Below are 27,145 nucleotides of genomic sequence, written 5' to 3' on the forward strand. Positions count from 1 at the left end.
CAGCAGTAATTTGACGCACTACCAAGAAAAAGGAAGAAAAAAAAATAATTGGTCAGTCAATTAAATTTTAAATCCGTACTCCTATACGTTTACAGTTGTATTCTGCAATAAAAACCTCAATTAATTACATTGACTCGTCACAGACGTATGTATTAATATGACTAGTCGCAAATGGAACAAAATCACACGAGTAATGCAAAATCTAATCGTAAACAGTAATCTGATCGAAATTTTGCACAAAAACTACTAGTTAATTGTATAAGTTAACAACAGTTTTAGCTTTCAATTTTTTCAAAGTTTTCCTACAAACAGAATAACCTAAAGATTTCCGCCTTATCTGCCTTTAACGGATGTATTTCCATAAATCAATGGTTCGATTTCATCTACATAGGAAATTGCTATGAATTTAAAGGACATCCTAACAGTTTGCACAGTTTTCGATCATGAACAGTACATACTTGCTAATATTCGAACCTCTGCATAGTTGCAGAAAATCGCTAAACATTCAGTTCGACACGTCAATAATATAAAAACCTGATGTGTTAAAACTACCCTTAGCAAATGCGCTTTAAGAATATGCTGTGTCACTAAAGAAGTTAGTAAGGGAAAAAGCTGAAGAAAAGAAAAGAAAAAAAGAACAAAAACACACAACACCTACTAATTTCGTTACAATAGTCAATTATCGAAGAAGATGAGCATCCTTAAGTAATTGTTGAAGACTAGCCATAGTTGACCATGTGGCTCCGGTTCGCTCAAATTCTTGCTCCGCCCAGTCACTTCGAAGGCAATCGACTCGACGAGCGGAAAGAAACAACGGTTTACCTGAAATTAAGGAATTCCCAAGGTTCAATAAGATACGATTCAGTCGGATTGGTAAAAAAAACCTAATTAATACATTAAAAATGCACTTCCATATTTGATACGCGTAAAAAAGCTGCAGTGGGAAATCCTTGCCGAGGCCCGATTCACCTATCCATAGTAGTAATCTGTTTCACTTCCCCGTTTTCATCCAAAAAGAAAAAAAGGAGACAAAGTATATGTTCGGGACATACGGTACCGTACATGAACTGCAGGCCCTATCCCGCTTCCACCTGGTGGAGTCGGGCTGGACCTGAGCAACCCAGACTTTGGACTCATCCACGGTTCGCCCCGTCAGCACCCTAAGAACATCCGACACTTCGGCCATTTCAAATGTGAACTGGTTGATGTATGTGGGCTTCCGGAACACTAAGGGGCGGCTTCAAGAATTTTCCGAACTTTTAGAAAAATGCGATGAATTTCAAAACACTTTTCACTTTGAAGGACATGAAAATGTGCAAACCTCTTCTGAGATTTCGATCTTCTTCACCATGTGCGTCCAAATACACTGATCCCCACACTGCGGCCAATCCTTCGCGTGTAATCACAATTAGAGATGAATTCAAAGCTATGAAGCAACACGCATCTCTTCCACATTCCATAGAATGCTGAAGTAGATGCATAGACAAATACAATCATGGATATAACCATGGATCTCGTATAAAAACATCTACTTGTAAATGACTATCTCTACTTACCCTTTCAACCTCATTAGTAGGTAATGATCGCTCATGACCAACATCCGAAATACTGCAGCATGCATCCAGACACACAAGAGTGGAACAAAGAAGACAAACGAATGGAAATAGGGGTGCCTTAACAGTTGTTAAAGGCTTAGAAATTATTTTAAAGGCACAAATCTGAAAATACGATGGAATAAAAGGAACACGAACTTTGTTGCAGTTAATACACTGTCGTTGGAAGTATCGCGAGAACAGCACATCGTACTCCTGCGGAAGATCCAACAGTAAGAACGGACGCCACATCAGCGGTTCCATGCTGAACGCCTAAAACAGAATTAGCGATAATTTTGAAAAATACGAAACTAAGATAAACCAATTATTACGATAAAATATGTACAATATTCTATCCAGAAATAAGTAGGACCTACTGCGACCACCATTTATAACGGAATCTTTATGCAATAATTGTTCAGGATAAAGTTCCTGGCGTTAATCAATCCGCTTGGGATGCGCCCCCACGTTCGCTTCCATTCACAATCGTTTGAGGTTTACGAACTTGTAACTGGCTTATACAATGACTTGCGGGGGCTAGCGGATGTGTCAAGTCAGTGTTTTTTATCCTCGCAAACAAGTCTGGTACCAATTTATCGACCCTGGAGGGATAAAAGGCTTGGTAAGCACTAGGGATTGGATTCGAACCTCCGATCGATCGTGCAGGAAGCGGAACCTCCAACCGCTACACTACACCCACCCAATGATTGTTTCTAGGTTCAAAATTTTGTAGAAGCCAAAGGACTTGCAGTTGTAACACACGACGCTGGACACTACAAACAGCCTTTTCTAGCGGAATTATCCATGACCGGCCGAAAATGGAATGTCAACTACCTACTCTTTTACCGCTGCGAGGCCCTCAAACCGATATCATCGGAAAGATATCCTTGCCAAAAGGCGCGCTCTCTGTGGAATATATGGAAATGGAAGACTTCCTTTGACAAACAAATAAAAAATAATAACAAATAAATAATAATAGGTAGTAACTTTAACAATACTAGTGAAGAAATCCAGTAATAAATAAAGACAAATAAATAAAAGACAAAAATATATAATCTGCAGTGACGCATCTTTTCGCTGTGTAACGAACATGAGTTTTTCGAGGAATCCAAAGTAAAAATGCGTATCAACGGATATGCACATACGCTGGCGCTGTTTTTACTTTGATCAGTGAAATCTGTAACAAACTGCAAAAATTTTAGGGTGATGATTAACTACAGACTTACTTCGTGAACATAGTACTAGTAAGGAAGTGCAGCCACAGCGTAGCTACTTTCCAAGTACTATAGTTTTTAAATTCTCAAAGTTTCTTCTTCGGAATATCCTTTGAATTTTTATATTATAATTTTTATGTTGTATTTTATTTTCGAAATATTTTTACAAAATTTTTAACATGTATGTTAGTGAATGTAGACCAAATCAGAGAGCGAGACGTAGTGAGAGAACCTTTGCTCTGAGTTTTCTTTCTGAAAAAAACAACAAGATTTTTAAAATTTAAACGCTAGTTTAATAAATACATAAGTTAGTGCTTGCAGTGAAATTGCAATTCAACGAATGCAAACAGAATACCGACAGAGTATAGCACCTTCTTTCCTTTCACAACCATTTTTGATAAATACGGTTTGAAAAAACTTTAAAGCCCAGAAAACTCATAATTTGTGAGCAAACTATAAGTTTTTTAATCCATAAAATAAGAAAGTAACTTTAACAATAGTAGTGAAGAAATCCAACACAAAAACAGTAGTCTGAAAAAAGATTTTATTACATAGCGGTAGCGCATTGCATTTATTTCAATGCTGATCGTCTACTGGTGTATTGAATTTGAATTGTAAGTAATAATTGAATTGTTGTAATAAAAATTCTCCAATATATTCGTTTAGCATAAGGAAAAAAATCTGCGAGAAACGTTATAACGTTCTTTTTTTTTGTGGCATCACTTTAACCTAGAACATTTATGGAACAAAGAAAAGAGAAGACGAGAAATTCAATCGTAAAAAAAAAAGTTTTTCTCAACTTTAACCAAACAGATGAAAGAAAGGAAATGGTGCTGCACATCAGAGCCCGGAACTGTGGAAGTTTAAGTCGGATATTCAGGACAACAATGAAACTAAACATTTTCAAACTCTTTTTTTCGGTCAAAGAAAAGAGTATGAAATTGCTAATGTCGTTTGGCCATGTATAATAAATCAGTTACATTAGGGTCAAGATGCTGATGTTTTTAAACAATAGATTTCAAAATAACAGTTTTACGATGTAAAGATCAGCTTAGCATGAGTTCTATTTTCTGTGACTTTTCTATGAGTAACCTTAATAGTTTCCTCAGCGAACATATATTTCCTTTTTACATTCTTCGCAAGAACAAATTTTCGGTGAGATCCCCGACCAAGCTGAATCCTTTGATTCATCGATGACGCCCCAACTCACTCGACTGGTAGCTAAAGCAAACAGATGGTAGCGAAGAAAACGCGCATCTCATCAAGCCACGTGATTCGTATTTGTCAGTGATTTTTGCAGAAAAAAATACTAGATCAAAAAATATAATAATATAAATAAAATAATATAATTAAAAATAATAATATAAAATATAATGAATAATATAATAAAAAAAAAGATAAAAGAGAAGATGCATCTAGTTTTCACATCATTATAATTACATATTATTCAGTAAAATTTGTTAAAAGTAGATTCTAAGACGATGTTCCGAAACAGGAGTGGAAGTTGTAAACAAAACGAAACCGGCAAGCAAGGGTATTCACAACGTACATAATTTGGAGTTATATATTATATTATTTCGAATGTCACTCTTATATCTAATGCTATATTTAAGGTCTTGGTGCTAAATATCTAATAAAAAGGATAAAGGATAAAGTCACTGGCGTATCAATCCACTCGGGCTGCGCCAACGAGTTTTACTGGAATTCGTAATCGTTGAGGTTTAAGAACGCGTGTTGGCCTACACAATGACTTGCGCGGCCAGGCGATGATCAAGTAAATGGTTTTACCCTTCCAGACAAGTCTAGTACCAATTTATCGACCCCGGAGGGATGAAAGGCTTGGTTTGCACTAGTGCGTTTTCGAATCATCAACAGTTTGGCTACAACAGACCTCTAGACTGCGCCACACCCGCCCCTCAATATCTAATAGTCTTACTTTAACTTACTTTAATAGACGTAATTTCACAGGACGACCTTAGATAACATGAAGCGTGTTGTCTACAAATGCAAAAAAAAATTAGTTCAAGAAAGAAACCACGTCTTAAACAAAACCCTGTTTTAAGAAAAAAAAAGCTAAGTTTCCAGGAAAATTTCTTTTCATTTCTGTGAATGATGCAGAATCCTCTCGCTAAAGTTTCGGGTATAATTTGCCGATGTCCTTACATTATGCTCTCGATTAGAATTCGCTTAATTGAATCAGTTTGTTGTTGGTGTGCACGAGAAGACAGTTTGCGATTCGCACTTTGCCTTGTTTAAAATTCAGTTCTAAACGATAACTTCTAATGATAAATTGGATTTCCAGGCCAGGTAGCATAACTATTCGCATGTTTTGCAAGTTCTGTGTCCTCGTGTGTGAAGAGATAACCTCCTTACACGCAAATAAATATCCGGAACCACGTGCGCGTTATCGGAACCCCGGCGATTAGGACCGCTCGCGTGTTGATTCATCACAGAAAAAAAATATCTGGACCCATTTTTTTTTAATGGATGGTGCAGTGTGCAATAAGCGGAGAGTACCTGAGCATGGCACAACACACATGCACAGAGCGCACCAAGCCACATGGCTCCTCTGATGTTGACTCAGTGTCGTTTCGAGCTTGGTCGGCTGCATTCTCATCGGCGGACGTTTTCGTCGCTTCGTCATCGTCGTTTTTAATTCTGACCGTTCTAACACCCACTCCGGCCCCATCATAATATTCTTTCCTTGATCGATTGTTGCTATCAGCGCGGAAGAATGGACGGGCGAATGCGATGCGCGGCGACGTGCTTTCCAGCCGGAGTAGGTGTCAACACAACCTTCAATGTTTGCGTTGTCTACTGGGCGTACGAACATTCGATCCTTCTGCGCTATCACATTTTCAGAACACATCAATTTCGCCGACAACGTTGGAACGAATGGGTGCTTTCGGCACGGTAGAACTCGATCATGAACCAGCCTCTGGGAATGAGCAACGACATATTTCACGGTATGTTTGTTTGGATAAGAAATCGACTTCATAACCTTCTATTGATTTTAGGATAGATGTTTTTTTCTGCTCAAGTGGTCACGTTCTTTACTTCTTTGCTTTCTCTGTTTTTCTTTAAACTTTGAGCTTTTAGGAATATATATTGTATTAGCTCGTTCTAAATTTGGCATTCTACTGTGTCGTTGAACCAAATTACAGTATGAGATACTTCAGCACCATTTCGGCAAAACTTCGTTGTGTTAAAAATTCAAATCAGCAATGACAGTTGAGTTTTCCAGTCCAGTCATTCACATCCTTAACGAGGCATACGAATTAGAAATCAGTTGAGACTAATTCCAAGAATTTCCGATTTTTTTTCCAAACAGAAGTTTACAAAAGCTCCAAACTTATATTTTAACTTCTATACTCTCGAGAAGCTCTTTTTAAATATCTGGAATTCCCTCCAGATTTTTCAAAAAAAGTTTCTTCACAAGACCTTACTGGCTACTGCCAACATCTACACCTTATCGTCTCCATGAAAATAACGGTAGCGTTGCGTATCTATGAAAACTTCTCTCCTTCCTATGAATAGAAGACTGTCGTTTCAAAAAGTAATAGGTTTCAATAAAGGTACTAACAATTCAATCAGTTTTAGTCACTTTGACCACTTTCAGAATCCAGGAAAAGAGGTGATAGACCCATTAAAACATGTTTTGATGCTCATTGCGTTTGTAGATAATATTCAAGGCATTAAAGTTCAGTATACTGACATTTCACATTCGCTCAATTCACGTAAACAAAACAGTGCCTCTTCTCCTAATTATTTCTAATCATTTTGCAAGGAAAATCCTGCGAAATGTGTCGCATTTTGACGGCACAGACGATGAATGTACAATGTTTGCATTTCACCACGCATCACGTCATGTAAACATTGCGAACGATAACCTAATTTAAAAACGATAAACCTTTCCGTTTTACTAGTATTATTAAGACCAACTGAACTATGGCGACCACCAACCGTTCAAAGGGTGATCTTGCCGGAAATTAATCAACAGCAAGATCCACGGGCATCGATAACTACACATGGTAGCAATAATAAACCGACAATGTATGCGCATCAGCAGCAAACTTCGCCTCTTCTCAGGAATACGAATGCTCCATCAACGTGGAATGGTGAGAAACATTAAATAGTGCATACCGTTTCCATCAATTTTTCGTTGCTATTCGATTGAAGTTAAACAGAAGGATGGCTAATGCTGCCCTATACACTGTCGATAAGGAGCATGCCCTTAGATTGTACTTCGAAAATAAAAGTGTGGAATAGGCGAAGAAGAGAATGGGAAGAAAACATCGTAACGTACTTTCCGCTGGAAATATTTTACTACATAGAAATGAGTTGACCAAATATTTACGAAACTTTTGTGTAATTTTGGCTTCTTAAGAAATTCTAGAACTGGGTTGGTTGCGATGCTGATTATACTTTAACGACTTTGGGTTTATGCATGCAACGACTACTCTGATAGTGAGAGTTGAGTGTGTGAGATTTCGGTAGGGTAGTAAAGATCGCCTGGATCGCAACGGTGACAATGTAGCTTAAATCGCTTAATATTGCGAAGAAGAAAGGGACAGAGAAGGAACTGTAAAAAAAAAATCGAAGTAATATAAACATACAGTAGTATGAAAAGTGAGTAGCATATGATATAGTAGTAGAAAATAAGTGTACGCTATTAGAAAAGTAGTAAGAATAAATAATAAAAAAGAACAATATAATAAGAATATGAAAAAGAAATAAGAAAAAGAAAAGAATAATAAAGAAATCATCATCATTAAAAACTTACAGGTAGCACAACAAGTACGAGAAGAAAATACAATAATTTGTCCGATGTCGTCACATTATCCGGTAATTCAGCTGATTTGGCGCGAAATCTCGGTGACTACATTAACGATAGAATTCCGTATGGTTCGTTTATCAGGCTAATTGGGAAAGGAGAAAGAGGGCAAGTGAATTATCGAACAATATCGAAGTTTCAGGTCTAAGCATAGCCACACTTATTATCCTATCGATACTAGCATTCGTACTAACGTTAATAGGCAAGTCGTTTAATTTTTATCTCTTTCATATGTGTAAAAAAATCACCGTCTGCCACCAGTGGATCATATGGAGAGACTAAAGATGTACTTTTTATAGTTCGAGTGGAAAATCTGATTCCTTCCAAGCGGTTTTCCAATTTTGAAACAAGTTTTACTATCCTTCTTCCAGGCCACTTGCGAACGAGCTATAAATTAAGCGCATTTTGAATCAGTGTCCATCTTTATAGTAGCGTGCGCTCATGCTTGAACCTCTCAAAGATCGACAAACGAAGCAACTTTTTAAGAAGGCTCCAGAACTTGTCGCGCTACTAAACAAACAATAATTCAGTGGTGTTCTCTTCACTGAAGAAATAGCAAATAAAGGAAGCAAAAAAGTGCAAACAAAGTTATTTCATGAGAGAAACGTTAGTTCATCGTGTTTTCAAATCAGTCGTAAAATTGTGGATTTGCTCCAATGCTAGGAGCATAATGAGTAACATTAGCTAGGAGGTGAAGAAATCACAAAGAAATAGCTTTCATATGTGAAATAATCCAGAGCAACATCGCACTAGACAAAAAGTTTTAAAAAATTTCCCTTGGTACTCATAGTTATACGAGAAAATGAGCAATATTCCGTTAAGTCGTAGAAAGGACAGTAATTCGCAAAAATCCTAAGATAAACTTTCGCACTTATAATGTGGTGGGTTCGGTCGAATTTTTTAGGAACAAAAAGTTAGACACATATACCAAATTAAAACCCTGTTGGGGGATATTTCTGAAATAAGTAAAGTATATTTTCAAGAAAAACTCGAAATCAAAGCTAGACAAACGGGAGAAATAAAGTTGCACGCAGATGAACTTCTTTCAGGTGTCTTCAATATTCCATTCTGCCGAGTACAGCCTATGATACCGATATGGCTTTCGATCAGCGGAATTCTATTCATCATAAGCGCTACTCTTCGCATTTATCGCCTTATTCCTACACCAAATGATCGATCACGCAGTTTGTCGCTTGACTTGTGCTGCCGTGGCACAGAAGGGCTTTTCCTTGTGGTGAACGCGGTCTGGCTCACGCTTGGTAAGAAATAGTTGGGAATAGAACGAAGCAGCTTTGAAAATGAAACATTGTTCAGGTTGCATTTGGGTTTACGGTAGCAAACCTTACGTTCATTTTGAGGAGCACATGTTTGAGCAACATTACTGCGATTGGATGCTTTACTGGACTGCATTTTGGACGTGTACAATAAGTTTGGTAAGGATTTGAATTGAATTGGAGTTCAAATTTACATTGGACAACACTAATTGCGAAAACAGGGATTACAGAAGCACGACACAGAAGATTAACAGCATTTAGGAATCAATAAAACGTGATATAAATTCTAAATTCATCTAAATCAATGTCCGTTTTACATAACGAAAAAAATCCTGCCCAAACAAAACTCAGAAAATTCAGATATGAATCCACCATCAGTAGCGAGAAAACAAAACTTTAGAGTTAACTTGGAAAAATAAAACGTAAAAGCATCACTTTTTCCTCGCCTCAACTATAAAAAAAACTATATAAATCTAACTATCTATACTAACAAACTATCTAACTATACTATACTATCTATACTATAAATCTAACTAAACTAACTATATAAATCTCAATTATATAAATCTAAACTGAAACCCTTAATCCTCTGTTTTCGTAACTGCTAGGTAATTAGTAGTGCTGTGAAACAATGTTTCATCGCTGGCATGTGTTTCCAGAAAGATTTTCATCATATTTTTCTCGACTGCACCACTTACAGATAATGGTATGCGTCGTCATCGTTCTATTAATATTCATCATGGTCATGGTCTCGTCAAAGGAAGTGAGGGAAAACGAAAGGTGACACCAATGGGAATATTCTATTGCGAAAATTGTACATATGTTGTTAATAAAGTTTTATGAAACGTAACAAGAGCGAACATACCTTTCGCGAAGTGTCATAGTTCCATATTAGAAACGGTGAAAAATGCCGAATCCATGCGGTGACGTATTCTTCTTCCGGAATAATGCTTTGTTGACCTAAAAATTACGACTAGCATGGAAATCATTCTTTACAAGAGCATTCTCATATTTGATGGAATACGCACGAGAAGCAAACAAATAAAAACTAATAATATGTAACCTGTGAATGAAATATACGGCCAAATCCATGTTTGTCAACCATAGCAAGCCGACAAAAAAAGTAGAACTTACGAGTATGTAGGCTGCCCGTGCTGTAGATGACTTATTATAGTAGATCTTAGATCTTCTTAGAGGGAACTACTACTAGAACTCAAATGATACTTAACAAGACGATGGTCAGGAAAAATTTTCCCTAGTGCTTTTCGACTTGAAAAAAAAACTTCACATTGGATTTCATGGAGAAGTGTTACAGGTCCCACTATTCTTCAAAGTCATGTCAGTCACCAAACCAATCTGCTAAGAGTTCGCTTAGTGGCACAGGTGGATGCGCGTGCAAAACGAAAATTCGCCAGAAAAGCTATCAGTAACTTTCTTCAAAGAACAAAATTTAGAAATAATTACGCTATCAAAAGTGAAACCATCATAACAAATCTCTGATGATGGTGGGACATTATGAGTTTGAAAACAGCAGTAGTGCGAACAGTTCAAACCAAAATGACTCCAAGTTCTGAAAAAGCTTACAAAGTCCAATGTTTTTCAGCGCGTCGTCAAGACTGAGATCTACGTATTCGTCCCCAATCTTGGCCATCAGTCCAACATGTTGCCAAAATTCAGCGACGAATATCGCAAAATCAGTTAATGTCCATTCGAGAGCGGCTCCAATTTCCTTTTCCTCCTTAAACACGATTATATAGGTATTAAGAAAACCAGAACTACACTCCAATAGTGCTGCAAACCTGCCATCCGTCATGGTGCATAATTCCAAGAAGTTGGTTGAAATATGCTGGGTTTGAGGAAAGACGATTGAGAACCATTCGAGGAAGATCAGAGAATGGCTATAACTCGAGAATTAAGCTATAGAGAATTTGAATAAGATAATGGTAAACATCCTACCCCACACAACTTTTCCTTCGTGAATTTTCCAGATGCAAAACGATCAAGAGTAGTTCGTGAGCTACGCAATATCAGGCGGAGTACTGTTTTTACACTAACAACGGTCATTATACGACGGGCTAGGACCTGACAGAGTTCTGAAAATACTCGTAGGATTCGTAAATTACAAAGATCGGTAGTATTTATTTCAACCGGTCAGAGTTATCTAAATATAAATGGGATTTTAATTGAATTACAAAATCGAACAGAGTTCTAAAGCAACCGATATTATATACAGAGGCTTGAAAACAGTCATTTCATCCGATCAGTGTTAACTGAATATAAATGGGATACTAATTGAATAACAGAATGGAATAGCTTACAAATAGCACCAAAAATGCCAAGTTCAAATAAATTAAATAGCAGATTCAAAAAAAAAGGAAAAAAAAAACAGATTGAAAACGCGAATTCAACTCTCCGACTTCCTGTAAGACTCAAAGCAATGCTACATAGCAAAGAAAAAAAGATAATACGAACATTTTTTAAAACAAAGTAGGAAACAGACCTCAGAAAACTACTCCTGGAAAAAAACTTACTCTTTTTATCGTCTACACTTAAGTGTTGGTTATCCACCACGAATGCACTTAATCGAACCAAAAGCGACTTCAGATCGAACACGATCACTGGTGTCTTTAAGAAAATAGATAATGAGGTTTCAAGTAGAAATACAAGACAGTAAAAAAAAATTTTACCGGGGAAGGTTTGTCGAGTAAATATGTCTTTGAATCTATTGGTCCCTCCGTAGGTCTGCGAGAACGTTCTCGTCCCGATGTCTTAAGAATCAACAAGAATTGTTTTCAGGACCTTCTATCGAATCAGAACCAAATAAAAAATATAGAATAAAATGTGTAAAAAGGTGAATTACTGAATCCTTACCGATTGTAGAGCCACGAGATCATCTCTGCGGATTTGTGCTACGTCTATCAAGTCATCATCTATAGCTGATAACTGCTCTTTTTCAATGGCGAATGTCTGGAGATGAGGAACAAAAAAATAACGCAAAGCTACCTCACAAATTTAAGATAATATAAGCTTACAGAAGAAGATTTCTCAACTTTTGGTAACAATAAGTCTCGCACAGCGCAGAAACTAATTTCTTGATCCATTCGCGATGTACGACATATGGAGGCCGCCACGAGATGTTCTGAAAATCGTTAGTTTCACAAATTTATTCTCTCTTTTTGATTAGAAAAGATTATAATCTGTAAGCCCCTCTTTGGCCGCAATCTGTCGCCTCTTATGCCACAATAGTAGTGGCCTTTTCTCATCGTGAAGGGGAGCAGGCCTTAACCTTTTCTTCCCCTTTCCTTTCTCCTGCCTTGAACAGAAACAACGTGATGAAATTCCGTTAAGAAATTTAAGCGGGCGGAATAGGGATCAAAATAGGAGCTGCAAACAACTGCATCATAGATAAACTAGCAGCGAAACTTTGCGTCTAGACAGTTCTTATCACATCCTTCCTTTTCTCTCTAATTTCTATCTTATTCGAATCTTTCGTGTAACAATTAGAAAACATACAATACGCAAACCTCATCGATAAAACAATTGAGCGGAAACATTACAAGAAATCGCAAAAAAAAATCACTGAGGTTTTTTTCATGCTATTACTCGATAGTTCAACATTTGACCAAACAATGGACCACTTTATAGTTTTTCCTCTTGTTTTCCCGTATGAGAAGGTTAGAACAACTACAAAGCTCCACATGAACAGGAGTTGTTAGAAAAATACAGATTTTTCGAACAACTGCTATTCATGTTCAAATTATTGCAATAGTACCATAACAAAATGATCCACTACCACAGGATAAACAGAAGGATTTGGTTCTGCACAAAATTAAATGCGGTGGAGCGGCTACGGATTAAATGTAGTACACACACCGGATCTGCAAGGTAGGGGTTGGCCAGAAGTTGAGAGCATAGATATCTAATCCACAGTACATCTCATAGTGATTTCATGTACGTTTCCCAGCGAAAGCGGCGGTTCCAAAAAGCTGATTACAAGATATCAGCAACGGTAAAACGCACCTGTTACAGCACATCGTGTACCTTTGCGACGTTCAGGAACATTTAGTTTCTTCAATAGAATGCATCTTTCAACTGTTGCTCTAAAAAACCATATCATAAAGAGCGAATTATGTGGCACTAGTAAGTATGATGGAATAGTGACTATCCCTATAAGTACTTACTTTATGAGAGCCACAAGCTGGGTTTGAACTCTCGTTCCAACAACATCCTCGTCATCCCATTTATTCCAGAAACGACTATTCAGTAAATCGAGCATATGTTCCGTGAAATGTTCAGAATACGGACGAGAATCTTCAGACGTCTATAAACAGTGAAGTACAAGCAAGAAATGGAGATAGTAAAGTTGAGACAGAATGCTTTCTACATTTTACACAGCGCAAAAAGAAGAGTGAGTTTTCTAACATTCCGAGCTTCTTTTTTTTAAGACCGAGTTGGGGAAAGGATAAAGCACCTGTTTTACTTTGTTTGACTCAAACTACGCTGAAAGACAATCCTCTTGCCTTCCTCATTAAACTTCCTTAAAAAGGAAAAGAAAAGAAATATGGTTGCTATGTGTTGGAAATTGAAAGGTTGCATAGCCTGGATAAGATGAATCACGAAAAGCGAAGTGTTGTGGAGAATCAGGATATAGAAAAAAGGTGGATATATGAAAGGAAATCACTACACCAACAAGAGTTTACTTTTATTTTTATAATGTAACTAACGTCTCAGGTCAGCTTCAAATAAGAATGGTTGCAGATGAGAATTTATACAAATTAAATGTAACAAACGTTAGAAAAGAAATAGTTACCTGCGGAACTCTTCTCCAATTCACGATAACTTCGTTCAAAGATTCGAACGCCTGAAGATTTTATTTTTATGGAAATTCGCAATTATAAATAAATTCATTACAGATATAAACAAAATCAATGGATCCAAGTGTTTACCTTTTGCCGATCGTCAGCTAATGTATCTTTATTCGAGGTTTCATACCCCCAATCGATTCGCAGCGGTAGAAGCGCATTGACATTGAATCTGCACAAGAAACAAGAAACGTCTCGCGAAGAACGACGCGAATCATTCACGCGAAGATCATTCTGGAAAAGGATCATAGTAGGGATCATAGTGATTTTTTATACAACAATACAAAGACCAGTTTTTCAATAAACAAACTCGAAGAGTTTCCCTGTACGCATTGAAACACTTCAAGTGTACAGTGTGGCCACAAGTCTTAAGCTCCAAGGAAGTCGAAAAACCGATGAGATCCGAATAAAAAAGAGCCTAAAATGAGATGAAAAAAGTAGTCGATAGACCGATGAAACAGAAACAGAAACAGAAACCAACCCGTCGGTAAAGCTCATTTCGCCCAACTTTCCAAACTCTGCTGAAGTTGCGCACAACTGTCTCGCCAGTTTTATTGTCAAAATTGAGTAAGTTGTCATCATGTTCGTTAATTGGAACGACATTTTCACATAGTGGATTGCTGGTAATCTGCATAGAAAACAAACTCAAACTCTCTGAAGAATGTACAAAGATGTTTGAAAATAGCATTTTTTTATTTAGCTACATTTAACGGTTCCAGCAGTAGGTGCACGAAATGAACAACTGTCTGAGCACCTCTTCACAAATATCTGCGAGAGCTCAAGTTTTCAGTCCTAATAAAAAAAAACAATATAGCATAAATATGAGTATATTACTCAAACCGAGAGTTAGACGATTGAAAAAAAAAACTTCGAAAACCAACCCTGACAAGCATTCCTAGGGGATTTCGCAAAGTAGATGGAGTATCCAATTCACCACAAATTGGGCATTCGTACAGACGGACGTCGGGCTTAAACGAGGTTATGCATGAGATTTTGCAAAAAGTGGTAATTCTTAGTATGAGATGTAAAGATCGTAGGGGACGGTCAAATCTGGGTTCTATGGATATCCAGTATTATGTCAAACGAGAAATACACGAAGGATGGACCTATTTTTATAGGGTACACCAAACTTACTAATAAACGAAAACAGATCCTTACTAATGAATGATGAATAATCCCGTTGACCTACGAAATCTAAACATTCTGAAACTAAACTGGTATGAAGGTAATTAGGCAGCCATTAGGACCAGATATAGCAAGTCCTCTCGCTGTTCTTAATGTACTATCATCGTATAGTCTTAATGTACTATCATCGGCGCGGTGAAGACAGCGGCTGGAATCGAGGTGGGACCATCGCGAACTGCAGCAATGAACGGTGGTAGCAATGGACATCACTCGATCCCGCTACGCTCCACGCACCTCTTCGAGCGCAACCGCTTACGCAACTGCACCGTGGTTCATGTCGTTTTGATTCTACTATAGTCACTATAGATCTGAGCAATACGAGAATAAAAAAACTCCACTAATTTAAGAACCCTTCTGCGAAGACAATATCTATGATATAAGAGGGAATCAAGAGAAATAGTCTCGAGCAAGATGTTGGAATACAGTCGCTGTAAATATATAAAGTAGATTATTTTCTACCAACCTGAGTTGTATCTATCGAATCTATGTCTTTCTGAGTCATTCCTTCTTTTTCCATTAGCCGTTTCATAACCTCTGAGTTCTTCTTCTTATTTGCAGCAAAAAGTGCCTCGCGTCGTCTTTTAGCAGCAGCTTTTCGTTCCTGCAAAACTCATTTTCATAGCTGCACTATTTTCAAGATAGTTGAAAGTCTATAGCCAACCTGACTAGCTTTCTGATCATTTCCTTCAGGTTTCTGCTCAATTTCTTTCTCTTTAGTACAGTCATCCAGTGCAGAGAGTAACGAAAGTTGTACACCATCATCACTGGAACAAAGCACCACTAACTCTCTTTGTCAGTTTGTAATTTGTTTTTTGCAGTGGAGAACGAAGAAAAACTTCAAACTTCTGCAGAACGTCAACAGCTCTCCAGAACCCCTAAGCCTTACTTTTTTGAAAAGAGTGTCAGTCAGTAAAAGTCAATACCTTCCATTTATATAAAAGTTGCTGGCTATAGTCTTCAAGGCCAACATGTAATGAAAGAAAATCTTGTAGCAATGGAACTGAAAAAACTCACCATTTGCTTACTTGACTGACGAGTCTTGCTAAATATTCAGCTGCACCACCCACTATGCGTTTTTTGTCGAAATCTCCGGCCATCGTTTTCTCGAGGAATTTTGCTTTAACTCCCCTCTTTTCACACTCTATGATGAACAACACAAACACTAGCAAAGGTAACTGGACAATTTTCCTGAAAAAAATCGAGTTTGGCTAAAAGATGACTTGTTAACTAAATGCAACAATTGCTTTACGAATAAAAACCAAAAGAACTTACAATCCTTCTGTGGCAACGTAGCTCTTTCGGAACCGGGCAACTGCAGCGTATTTTTCAGATGGAGGCAATGTACCCATGTATTGGTAAGCAAGCGTTAGAAGGTAAACAATGAGTTGAGTGGTGGTTTCACGTACTTCGGGTCTCCCGAGTACGCCCTAAACAACAGATAACAGTAAAGCTTATCTGGACCCTAAAATTGCAAATATTCCAAAAATAAAGTCAGCTCAAAAGTGACGGAACATCTTCACTTTATACTCAATCTCTTGATCAACCAATGAAACTTACCGCTTCCAACACAACGATACAAAGTTGTACGAATCGATCACAAAGAAGAATTCTGGCAATGTGTTGCACTGATTCGTGACGTGTTTTGTCAGAAAAGTCCGATAACTGGTAAGGAATCCACATCTGCACTATTTTTTCTTCGCCTCCTAGCAAATCCCTCTCTCTGGAAATGACAGTGTTTCTTGGACGATAAAATCTCAGACCTCAAAGAAAACTACTCTTTTGAGTAGAATTAACAGAACGCTTTTACAGTCGTCACGTTTTATTGGGTTTCATTATTCCTCCCTGATAACTTACAGTTTTTCCACATCCATTAACACAGCAGCGCTCGATTTCGGAGAGAGCGCACGATGTTGACAGAGCACCGGACAGAATTCGTTAAATCGTACCTATAAGAAAAACATTATAGAGAAACGGCAATTGTAGAATTCTACGAAACAAAGACTAAATCTTTGAAATCCAACACAAAAATTCTTCAAAAACTATAACTATGCATAGGATTTTGCAGAATGAGTTTCACAACTGTAGAGAAATATTTACATTATGTTTTTCTCTGCCGAGAAAAGATATAGTCACCAAACCAAGGTCGGAATCCAAATCAACATGACAATGAAAAAAACGCTATGTTTTGCTTCATTACTTATTCCACTTGAATCACTGCCAAATCCTTGATGATTAGTAAACATTGGAACTACGAAAGTGCACTGTGTCAAATGTGAAACGTGAGACTTTAAACCAATATTTTTTCTTTATTTTCATAAGAATCTACACTCCTTTCTTTCTAAAAAAAAAACAAATAATGTTTGTACCTGAGATTTACAACTGAGGATATTGAAATGATCTAAACCCATATCTAGAGAGTCGCAAACTCAGAACATTATAGTTGCATCTTTTCGAAGAGCAAAGAGAAACGACGGTGATTACCTCGGATTTAAGCTGGTAAGACCCTTGTCTCATTTGACCTCCTGGCACTGCAATAGGCTCAGCGAAGTCTGCGATCTGCAATGAAAACTGGCGAGTACCAAGCCAAAATTCAAAGAAAAGAAATTATCAGATACAACTCACTTCACTCAGAACCTTCTCAAAAAGTGGGTCGATAGTCTCGGCACCTCTACTACCTTTTTCAGTAATGACAGAACGAAGACGTGAATGAGTTTGCTGACCACTGGCCAAGGTGTTCACCTGTTCAATAGAAGATGAAAAAAAAGGTTTGAATTTTTAACCAAAATAAGAATGTAGACTATAGAATTCGCATCATGGCTATCCTATGGGTACAACAACACGACAAGCTACCTCGTATATTGTTTTCTTATTTTAAAAACTAATTTGATATACACTCTCAGAACGAAATACCACATGGAATGTTGTTGAAGAAGACAAAAGAATCCTAAAGAATTAGGAAAAAGGGAAGCGGATTTAGATTTGCATCACATAACTTACCATTTCTGCTCTCAGGGAAGCTTCAGTTGAAGCGCCACAGTTAGTGAGAAGGATCACGACCTCACTCAACAGGCTGAAAGGAAAAATATAGGGATGGGTATGTAAAGTCACTGATTTTTCTTCAAAGACAACGTTTACATCAATTCCTAATGAGCAGAGATAATTGAAAGGGTTACAAAATTCCTGCTTGTGACACATACGTAAGCTTTGGACCGAGATCGTACAGAAAGGGAGAAAATGCACAAACTTGACCGAATAGTAAATGTGCAATAGATAATTCTACAATGACACCAACTTCTCTGATTTTAATGAAGCACGAATTGGATAGGTTACAAATAGTGTGTGCTTCCTATTTTAAAACTCTCAAATCCACAAGAAAAAAAAGAAAAGAAAAAAAAACGCATACCTCAATGTGTATGATGCTTATTATTGTAGAATTAAATCTGTCTATTATCAACCTACCGAAGAGCTGATGCAATCATTGGATCGACCCATTCCATTCTTGTAATAACGTCGGCCTTGTCTTCATTAAAGATGTACGTTAATTCTGGCAAATTCTCTGGCGTTTCTTCGTTGTATTTTGCTCTGAACCCAACATAATAGATTCGGGAAGTTGCAAGAGTTTTTGCGATTGACTCATTCAAACGGATAAACAGAACTTACGGCGGTTTTGTCTTGGAATATGCGAGATTGTCACCAGTGCGAGCATGGAGCGCAGCCATTACCACATCAGCTTTTCCCTGGGAACCATCAGATAATGTGTAAAGACAATCGAAAACATTGCAGGGACGGTAATTTCTAGCGAAAAGAACTGACAGGAGGTAGATCCTTCAGTATGAGTTTGATTTGTTCAGCACATCGCTCCCAATTTGCGTCGGCAATCTCATCTGGGGTAGCTCGACCCGTACCTAAAAGTAAAACATTCAACCAGGGTAACTGATAAGCAAAAACCATGAAACCACTCCATAAGGAAACCATAAAGTTACCTTGATACGTGACGTACAGGAAAATCCTAAACCTAATATTTACCTGAACACCTTGCCAGAATTAATCAAATTCAAAGAAAAAAGAGATATAATTTCGTTGTTTCAATCATAATTTCCTATAAACACACACCTAATACAACAGGGTTGTCTGCGTGGTCGGAAACGTCAGGACTATTTGTGACTGCGCTTGCGATATCCGTTGAAGGCAGCTCCATGTTTATGATTGGGAAGCGAAACACGTCATTGAGATGGAAATTGGTTAGCACAACATCGATAAACCAGTCTGGGTCAATATTCGCGGCACAGTACCTAAAAGGAAATCAATATAGTTTTGATCGTTTGGAAAGGATGAGAAAATATCCAGAAAGAAGTGTTGTTTGATCAGATATAGAGAGAATGCTCACCTGATTAGGTCGATGTCAGGTGTTTGGAACGATGCGTTGATGTGAGGTTGAGCATAAATGATCGCTTGAACCCGAAGCTGGTTACCGTTGCGAACCCACATTCCAGCATAATATTCAGCACGAGCCACCTAAAAAGAAATCTTTTTGAAACACTAAGCACAAATACGACAAACTCCATTATTGATAGAGTAGATTTTGAGGGAATTCGCCGTTTATCATCTTTTTTTATTTAATAGTGCTAGGACACGTGAAGTTTGCAATACTACTGTAAGCAGAAATGCTACTGTTAAGGGACCATGGCGTCTTGACGATTGACCTCTCGGACAACTGATAATTAATTCTACTATAGAAGAACCTGTATCTTGAGAGGATGTAGTACGATTCTTCGCAGTAGTTGCTCGTCATTTCGGAAATCTTCAACATGCCTCCGGAAAAGTTCCATTTCGTTGAAGTGAGATAGAGCAGTCGAAAGATGCCTTAACAACAGATGAATTCCTACTGAATGAATAATCCAAGAAAGAATAAAGTGTCACCTATGCAAGGGCAGATGGAAAGATACGCAGTACTTCGGGCACATAATTACATCGCCAGCTGTCCATCCACCAATGGTCCGGAGCCATTCCTAATAGGAAAATGTCAACCAAATACAGCATGAAGCTGATAAAGTTCAGACTGCACAAACGCCTCAAATTCCAAATTACGCCCCCAAATTACTAGCTGCATTCCCTCTACTTTCATTCATTGAATTTGTTATATGAGAAGTTTCTTTCACAGAACCAAAAGGGTGAAAGTGAAGAGTGAGTTGGGCGAGCCTCATTAGTTGTAAAATACCAGTGACAGAAAAACACCTACCGTAAGAGCAGCAATAATTTTGTCGAAGAAAGCAACAGCAGCGACAAAATGTTGCTGTTGAGATATCGCACTGATGAAATTGAACATTGTTAGAGCGAGCGCTTCAAATTCTAACGTTAAAGACCTAAATTAATACTGGATTAGATGTAGAAATAAAAAACTGCAAAACAAGTACAAAACATAAACTTTAGTCTTGTGAGATATTCTTTCAACTAAAGAATAGACTAATCGATGGGGTGACGTCGCTATCCTTACCTTTGTACGAGATCCGTATTGTCATTTTCCCTATGTTCACCACGTATAATCCTCCAATTCACATTCATTCCTGACAGGAACAACATAAGAGATATGCAGGAGAAAATTAAGTATGTATGCCGAATTGGTATAGACAATTGTGTCAACAAACCTTGCATTCGATTGAGGAGTACAATATATGTGTGCGAGAATGCAGTTGGATGAAGAACCGTACTAATAGCTAAGGAGGAGTGTGCCAACAAATTTTGTATATCCCCCATTACAAACCAATATCCGTGTTGTATCATCGTCTGTAAGAAAAAGGAAGCAAAATCCATAGGATCCAATCAGATAGGAGAAAAGGCTGCCAGATAACGAAGTAAAGTAAAGTCTTATAGACCAATTCAATATGACTCAATGCTTACCGCATTTTTCTCCATGAACATAACATCCCAATTACTCTGATTCCCTTCAAGTTGTTTTGGAGTTGTACACCACACAAAGAAAGAGTCTGAATGTGATAAAACGCTTACGAAATCATGGTTGTAACAAAGCTGCACCTACCCAAAGTCATTTCAGTTGGTTGTAAGTATTCAGTAAGCAAATAACGAGCTGTATTCAGAACCACTTCGACGAGATCGCACTTTTCGTTTAGCCTTTTGCACAAAGCTTCTGAGGACAACATCTAAGAAAGTCAGAATGCCCACAGAACCCATTGAGAAAATAGGAATCTATTCAATAATTCAAAAACAAATAAAATATTGACAGATGTTCGGTGTGCTATGTACTCATGAAGGATTCTAGGTTAACAGAAAGTGCGAGTAATTAAGGACAGTGACTGCAACACCTCAGTTAATGTGAGCAATCAATAAATGAGATCTCCTAGCACAACGCCGAAATATCATCTGAATTCGTTGGCTTTAAAAGGCTAGAGCTTCTTTCATAGAATCTTTTCCTCAGCTCACAGAAAAATTGATTAGCTGATCAAAAACTAAATAGTTTGATACTGGTATGAGACGCAGAAATAGGGACCTTAACTTCATGTTTTGATTTTAGTAACAAAGATCAACGTCGGATCCTTAGATCACTTCAGTAAGTTTGACATGTATCTTTCATTTGTACTTGCGGTATACCAACAAAATATAAAAGTTTATAACCACAAGTGAGTAAGATTTAATTTTTTTTTTTTGGCGAGTACGTTAGCGTGCTTAATATTTACCCGAGAATCAAAAAAAAAAGCGCAAAAAGGTTGTTATGCGAACAAACTGATATTAGTGATACCTGAACCGATATGTGGATTAATCGACTGCAAGTGTTTTGGACCACATCCGAATTTCTCTCTCGAAGTTGTTGGTATACGCATAATCTCCTCACGCAATTAGCTACCAAAGGATACCACGTAAAAAATCGAGTTGACAGCGCATCCTACAAGATGATCAGACAACATTAGTTTACAAAACCGGAAGGAAATCGACACTTTCTCTACTGACCGTATAATTTGGCTCAGACAACATGCTCAAAGAAAAATTGATGAGATTTTGTGGAAAGTTCATGCGTACCACCCAAAATAGAAGTTCGTCCAGCAGGCATTCGCATCTGTAGTGCTATCGATATAAAGGACAACAGAAAAAGTAAGAAGAAAAGAAAATTGAAACAGCACAAGATTTTATACCAGTATTCAATAACGTATCTAACGTACTCGAGCAACTGTTCACTATCCAGATCAGGAAAACATGAATGAAGGCTCTCAGAGAATATACTCATTCGATCCGCATGAAATTTTTGCCTAGTGCGCCAGTCCAGCGACATATCAGGAGGGGATGATAAGTCCACTAAAACCATAACATGAACATCGAACTCGAGAATGAACATTCGAACTTCAGAAGGAAAACGACGGACCCTCATCAGAATTCCTCTTAGTGAGTTCCCTGTAAAGTTCTTTGTCCATGAGAATTTCAGCCATTGCTTCTCTCATTGGTCCACCGTAGTTAACACATTCCTTAAACGAATCCATATAAAAGACTTTTTCGAAACGTTGATATTTTCTTCAAAAAATACCTGCAGAAAGTTGATCAGAAGCAGCATAGGACTGACTAAGTTGTCACAGAACCCTGCTAGGTTGAAAGGTTCTTCCCATTCCATAGCTTCTCGCTCTTGTGAGTACAAGTCTTTCTAAATGTATTCAAATGCATTGAGCTGCGAAAGCAAAAGAAAAACAGGAAATGTAATGAGTAGGTGACACAAATTCAGCTGGTGGATCAATGAGCTGCCAAAGATTAAAAAAATCCAATTCTTCATTTTCATCTTCATTCAATTTTCCGAGTTGTTTTTTTAAAGGCAACACTGCACGAATCTGAGGTGGTACGGATTTCAGGTGGAGTATTCGTATACGGGATCGTAGATTATAGATAGGTGGGTGATTCCGTCCATTTCTTCCTAACTGGCGTAAAAAACGGCCTGGAAGATGCGGCGTGTGGGTACGGCTGGCGCGATCTAATCGAACTTACTACTCGTTGTAGAAAATAGCACGCCGGAATACTCGAAACCGTACCTTTCGGGCCGTTTTTTTACGGCAATAAGGAAGAAATGGACGGAATCATCCCGCTCTCCTTAATCTACGATCCCGTATACGAATACTCTACCTGAAATCCGCACCACCTCAGATTCGTGGGGTGATGCCTTTAAACAGGTTTCATCTAACCAGGATTCAGATATAGCCGGATAAAGAGGACATGAAGCAGGATGCAGTTGTGTGAGCGGCTGCGCTCGAAGCGGTGCGATGAAGTAGCGGTTACCATCGATGTGGGACCATCGCAAATTGCAGCAATAAATGGTGCTAGCAAGGTCCCACACAAGCAAAGGCCACCATGCCCCATTGCACAATTTCGAGCGCAACCGCTCACGCAAACGCACAGAGCTTCATGTCGTTTTGACCTGACTATCTTGGCTAAGAGAGCAGTGAAAATTTCTTATATTCGATGTTAAGAATTCGTTGCTTGATCAGCATTTCACAGTTAATCCCTTTAAGGTATAATAAAGAGGATGTAATAACTCACAAATCCACGCCATTCTAGGAAAAGACACACGAGTAGCTTCAGGAAAATATGACGTGGAAGCGAAACTATGAGTGGTGAAGGCGGAGGTGGTCGAACGGCATTTTCACCGTGACGAGGACAAAAACTTAACAGCAAAATATGACGTTACGAGAATACACAGACTAATTTACAATCAAAAGCTCAAAAATGGCATAATTAAGTGGACATTCTTCTCACAAATCGATAGTTTGCTGTGTTCATAAAATGATATTGACACATTCAATAACATCTTACCCGAAAGGCCTGATCACGTCAGAGTTACCGCAATCACAGGCTCCTCCTTCACGCGAAAAAAATCTAGTAAAGTCGTGACCTTCGTGGTTAGCTGCTTGGAAGCAAGATGCACATAGCGACATACCTGGAAAACTCATCATGCAAAATTGTTCATAGTATTTATACATGTAATAGGGAATAAAATCTCCGTTCATTCCTGCGAGAAGAAGATCTAACACCTCACGAAAATAAAGATTGAATGCGTAACACTTCAGAAATCTAAGGAGATTTGGAAGATATTACAAATAAATGTTCAAAAATGATTTCCAGATCTAAGGAAATAATTCGCTGTTCCTATTTCCAGCAATAATCGCTCCAAGAATATTTACATATCGTCCAATTACATATTTCATAATGCAGGACATCTTGAGGTGATAAAATCAAGAAAATAAAAATACCCACATGGTGTGAGCGCGCAAGTATTGCAGCGATAGGCCACTGAGTCGTTCTCCCATATTGTGTTGCACTTCAAGGAAACGTCGAGTTCGTTCACTGGCAAAGATTGGCTTCAATAAAAAAAATACAAAAGACAAGATTAATATGAAAACATCTTTACTTGCAGCTTTAAATGCTTCATATGACTCTCCCTGAGCCAACAAAACCCGCAATTTCGAGAATAGGGCTTCAGTGCGCACAGCTGGCAAAGTAATCAACTTATCCAGAAATTGGTTGAACTCTTGAGCTATTTTCCTGAAATGAACTTGTGGTGGAATCACTTGCGTCATATGCTTATGCATTTGCTTAGAAAACATGGTTTCTCACCTAATTTGCGGATCAAAACTCGGATGATTGCCAAACAAGGGATATCCAGAATGTTTCAAATAATCGGCTTGAGTTTTACAGTAAAGCACAGCATCGTGAACTCGTCGATCACCCTTCAACAATTTCAAATGTGGAAATAGAACAAATATTAACATTCATGACTTCTATATGTGTGTTTGAGCCTATCACATAAATGAGTACACATATTTTAAATTTCCTCTATATGTAAATAGATTAATTGCAAACAAACGACTAGGGTTTTTTCAAACATTTCGTCCCATGAATTTGTTACCTTTTTTAAAGTTTTATCTATCCGTTCACACTACACATATTATATCGTTTCGTATACTCCATTCACATCTTTCTTCGTATATTTAAGCAGTGAACGAAGTGCTGCACCCACAATTTTGTTGAGTTTGTATTTTCGGCAAATCTACCTAATATTTGGCTAACCTCCTTTGAGCTTTTGTCGCATATAGTTTGATTTGATTTTAGTGGGAAATGTGGTATGGCACTCATTCCATGTCCAGGCCGAATAATGTAAGCAATAAAAGATTTTACACGGAGAACTTCATAACGAAAACCTGACCGCGGCCATGAATGTACAAGGATAATCAATGTGTGAGTCTATCAAGCTCACCAAGTTTTTTGCTACACGTAGCCGTACCTATAGTCGTGTCAAAAGGAAATGAAGCGCGATGCAGTTGCGTTTGAGATAGAGGATGGAATCAAGGGGGTACCATTGCGAACCGTAGCGACAATAGGTGCCCACATGGGTCCCCACCCGATCCTAACCGCTGCGCTCCACCGCACCGCATCGGATGCAGCCGCTTGCACAATTATATCGTGCTTTGATTCCACTGTATGTACCCCATATGGTAGCGACGTGTTCGCAAGGATCAGCAAAGTCGCTGTCCCCGATTCACGATCCCTTTTCCAATCCGCACTGCTCCAATCGAAAGAGCATTGCTGCTATTTTGAAAGCATACATATACTAGTACACATCTTTGTTGGGTTGGCCACGGAATGATGTCGGTTGAGGCAAGGGAGGGAAAATGGCTGCGTTGCGGCAGATGCGCTGCGGTCACCCGAACAAACATAAGGTACAGACAAGGCGATAAGTGCAGGCGATTTTATGCGGAAAATGGGGGCGTGCCACAACAACTTTGCTTTAATTTCTTTACTGGATCGCACTTTAGCCCTAAATACATGCGATATAGCCCCTTTAAGCTAACCTATGTAGGTTTTTTGATGAAAACTGCATAAAGCGTGATATTCGGCCCCGTTTAATGGAAGTAATCATTAATTTTTCTGAACTTTAAGTGGGATAGACAATTCTTATGGTAAGTGGACAGTTAGCCACCTTCAACGACTTATTCTCGCCATTAATCGAGACATAGTCACATGCGCATGAACAGTCAACTTATTACAACTAGAAAGACGGCAAGGCCAGCTGATTCCACGAAATTCCTATGACAAAACGATCGCTTCCAGAGGCTGCTATAATCAGCGCAGGTAAAGTAAAAAGTCCAACAGGACCGATCCTTCGGTGTCTGCGTAGGAAAATTGACATAAATGAATAAACCCACCTCATTAAAGTCATTCATCCGAAGTATAACGTTGAATGGATGGTCATCGCTTTGTTGAGCTTCGAGACTATCATGAACACCTATGAAAAAACCAACCATGGTCCCGAAACTTAGCATCATTTCAATATAAAACAAAATAACACCTGGATGACTCAAATCCAGACCGTCAAAGTCCGATTGACGGCTCGGATGAGGATCGCCGGGCAGAGGAGGCATTGCCCCCTTGGTTTCAGTACCTATAACATTGGAAAAAAGATATCAGCGCATAAAATTGGTACATTCTGAGGAGAATAAAATATCTTCCACCTAAGTCAAGGTGAGAGAGAGTCGATATGCGTCGCTCACAACTCTTAAGAAATCTGTTTACTCGACAGCTGACTTGTGCAATTGCACAAGTTTTTTTTTCTTAAGACGGTGCGCTCTCATAATGAATAGTGTGCTCATTCAGGTATTCCTCGGGTTTCCGGTGGTGTCATGTACTACTGTGGAAGCAGCGGTGGTCCTTAGGCTGCGACGAAAATCAATGATAGCAGCAGTCGGGCGATAAACATTAAAATCGTTGTCGTTGTCACTTTTTTCCAGTTTCTTCTGCATAAACGGCAAGTGCGAGGATCCTTGGATGACTCTTTTTTCGGTTTCTTTTAGCCCAAAGTGACGTGCAAAACCAAGAATTGCCAACAAAGATTTTTATTTCGGATAACCTCTCAATTTCATCCCCTTTTTGGGAATGTGGGAAATCAAAGACAAATTTTATTTATCCTCCGAAACACCTCATGACAGCATATGTTACTATTCCACAGTAGAGTAGACTAAGAACCGGCCCAGAGAGTTCTGGGCCAGTTACAAGACCAAAATTACAAATTACCAAATTTACCTTAATATTCGTGTAGCCGTGATGTTAGCGGACCGCCGCGTAGTAAAACTACTCCGTCAAGAAAGTCGAAGGTTGGAAAATAGGCGAAGGCACCCACATCCAACGTCGTAGATCAAAA

General features: G+C 38.3%; 2 protein-coding genes across 5 annotated transcripts; one reads left to right on the forward strand and one right to left on the reverse strand.

The window, feature by feature from the left end:
- Window positions 1-679: 679 nt before the first annotated feature.
- Window positions 680-26,747, reverse strand: RB195_020325 (uncharacterized protein; the record flags this gene model as incomplete). 3 transcript variants are annotated; one of them, XM_064188569.1, is made up of 54 exons in its annotated part: window positions 680-822; window positions 1,322-1,466; window positions 1,557-1,673; window positions 1,752-1,865; window positions 9,780-9,874; window positions 10,499-10,652; window positions 10,714-10,812; window positions 10,871-11,007; window positions 11,446-11,539; window positions 11,602-11,682; window positions 11,786-11,881; window positions 11,947-12,053; window positions 12,935-13,014; window positions 13,096-13,235; window positions 13,725-13,775; window positions 13,861-14,010; window positions 14,087-14,194; window positions 14,258-14,404; window positions 14,658-14,744; window positions 15,425-15,562; window positions 15,623-15,725; window positions 15,976-16,149; window positions 16,234-16,388; window positions 16,519-16,681; window positions 16,816-16,907; window positions 17,443-17,517; window positions 17,584-17,700; window positions 17,959-18,031; window positions 18,421-18,543; window positions 18,622-18,698; window positions 18,775-18,866; window positions 19,075-19,253; window positions 19,349-19,476; window positions 19,704-19,824; window positions 19,882-19,970; window positions 20,201-20,324; window positions 20,456-20,525; window positions 20,607-20,745; window positions 20,860-20,945; window positions 20,999-21,119; window positions 21,716-21,859; window positions 21,925-22,030; window positions 22,134-22,266; window positions 22,334-22,433; window positions 22,493-22,606; window positions 23,491-23,614; window positions 23,764-23,887; window positions 24,205-24,294; window positions 24,359-24,492; window positions 24,565-24,677; window positions 26,154-26,233; window positions 26,297-26,389; window positions 26,460-26,502; window positions 26,634-26,747. In XM_064188569.1, the coding sequence occupies 54 exons, from the start codon at window positions 26,745-26,747 to the stop codon at window positions 680-682; spliced, it is 6,096 nt and encodes a 2,031-aa protein (XP_064044448.1). The 3 variants fall into 3 exon arrangements, with proteins under 3 accessions (XP_064044448.1, XP_064044449.1, XP_064044452.1); XM_064188568.1 differs by lacking the exons at window positions 680-822; window positions 1,322-1,466; window positions 1,557-1,673; ... (1 more) ...; window positions 26,460-26,502; window positions 26,634-26,747 and having other exon boundaries at window positions 9,741-9,874; window positions 26,297-26,369; XM_064188567.1 differs by lacking the exons at window positions 9,780-9,874; window positions 10,499-10,652; window positions 10,714-10,812; ... (45 more) ...; window positions 26,460-26,502; window positions 26,634-26,747 and adding an exon at window positions 5,324-5,368.
- On the forward strand, window positions 5,541-9,698 carry RB195_020326 (uncharacterized protein; the record flags this gene model as incomplete). Of its 2 annotated transcripts, XM_064188570.1 has the most annotated exons (8): window positions 5,541-5,585; window positions 5,669-5,772; window positions 6,743-6,924; window positions 7,592-7,711; window positions 7,783-7,842; window positions 8,690-8,899; window positions 8,955-9,073; window positions 9,615-9,698. In XM_064188570.1, 8 exons carry the CDS (start codon window positions 5,541-5,543, stop codon window positions 9,696-9,698), a joined length of 924 nt encoding a protein of 307 aa, XP_064044450.1. The 2 variants fall into 2 exon arrangements, with proteins under 2 accessions (XP_064044450.1, XP_064044451.1); XM_064188571.1 differs by lacking the exon at window positions 9,615-9,698 and having other exon boundaries at window positions 5,553-5,609; window positions 8,955-9,085.
- Window positions 26,748-27,145: the final 398 nt, after the last annotated feature.

The sequence above is a fragment of the Necator americanus genome, chromosome II (assembly GCF_031761385.1).
Source record: "Necator americanus strain Aroian chromosome II, whole genome shotgun sequence".
NCBI classification, from domain to species: Eukaryota; Metazoa; Nematoda; class Chromadorea; order Rhabditida; family Ancylostomatidae; genus Necator; species Necator americanus.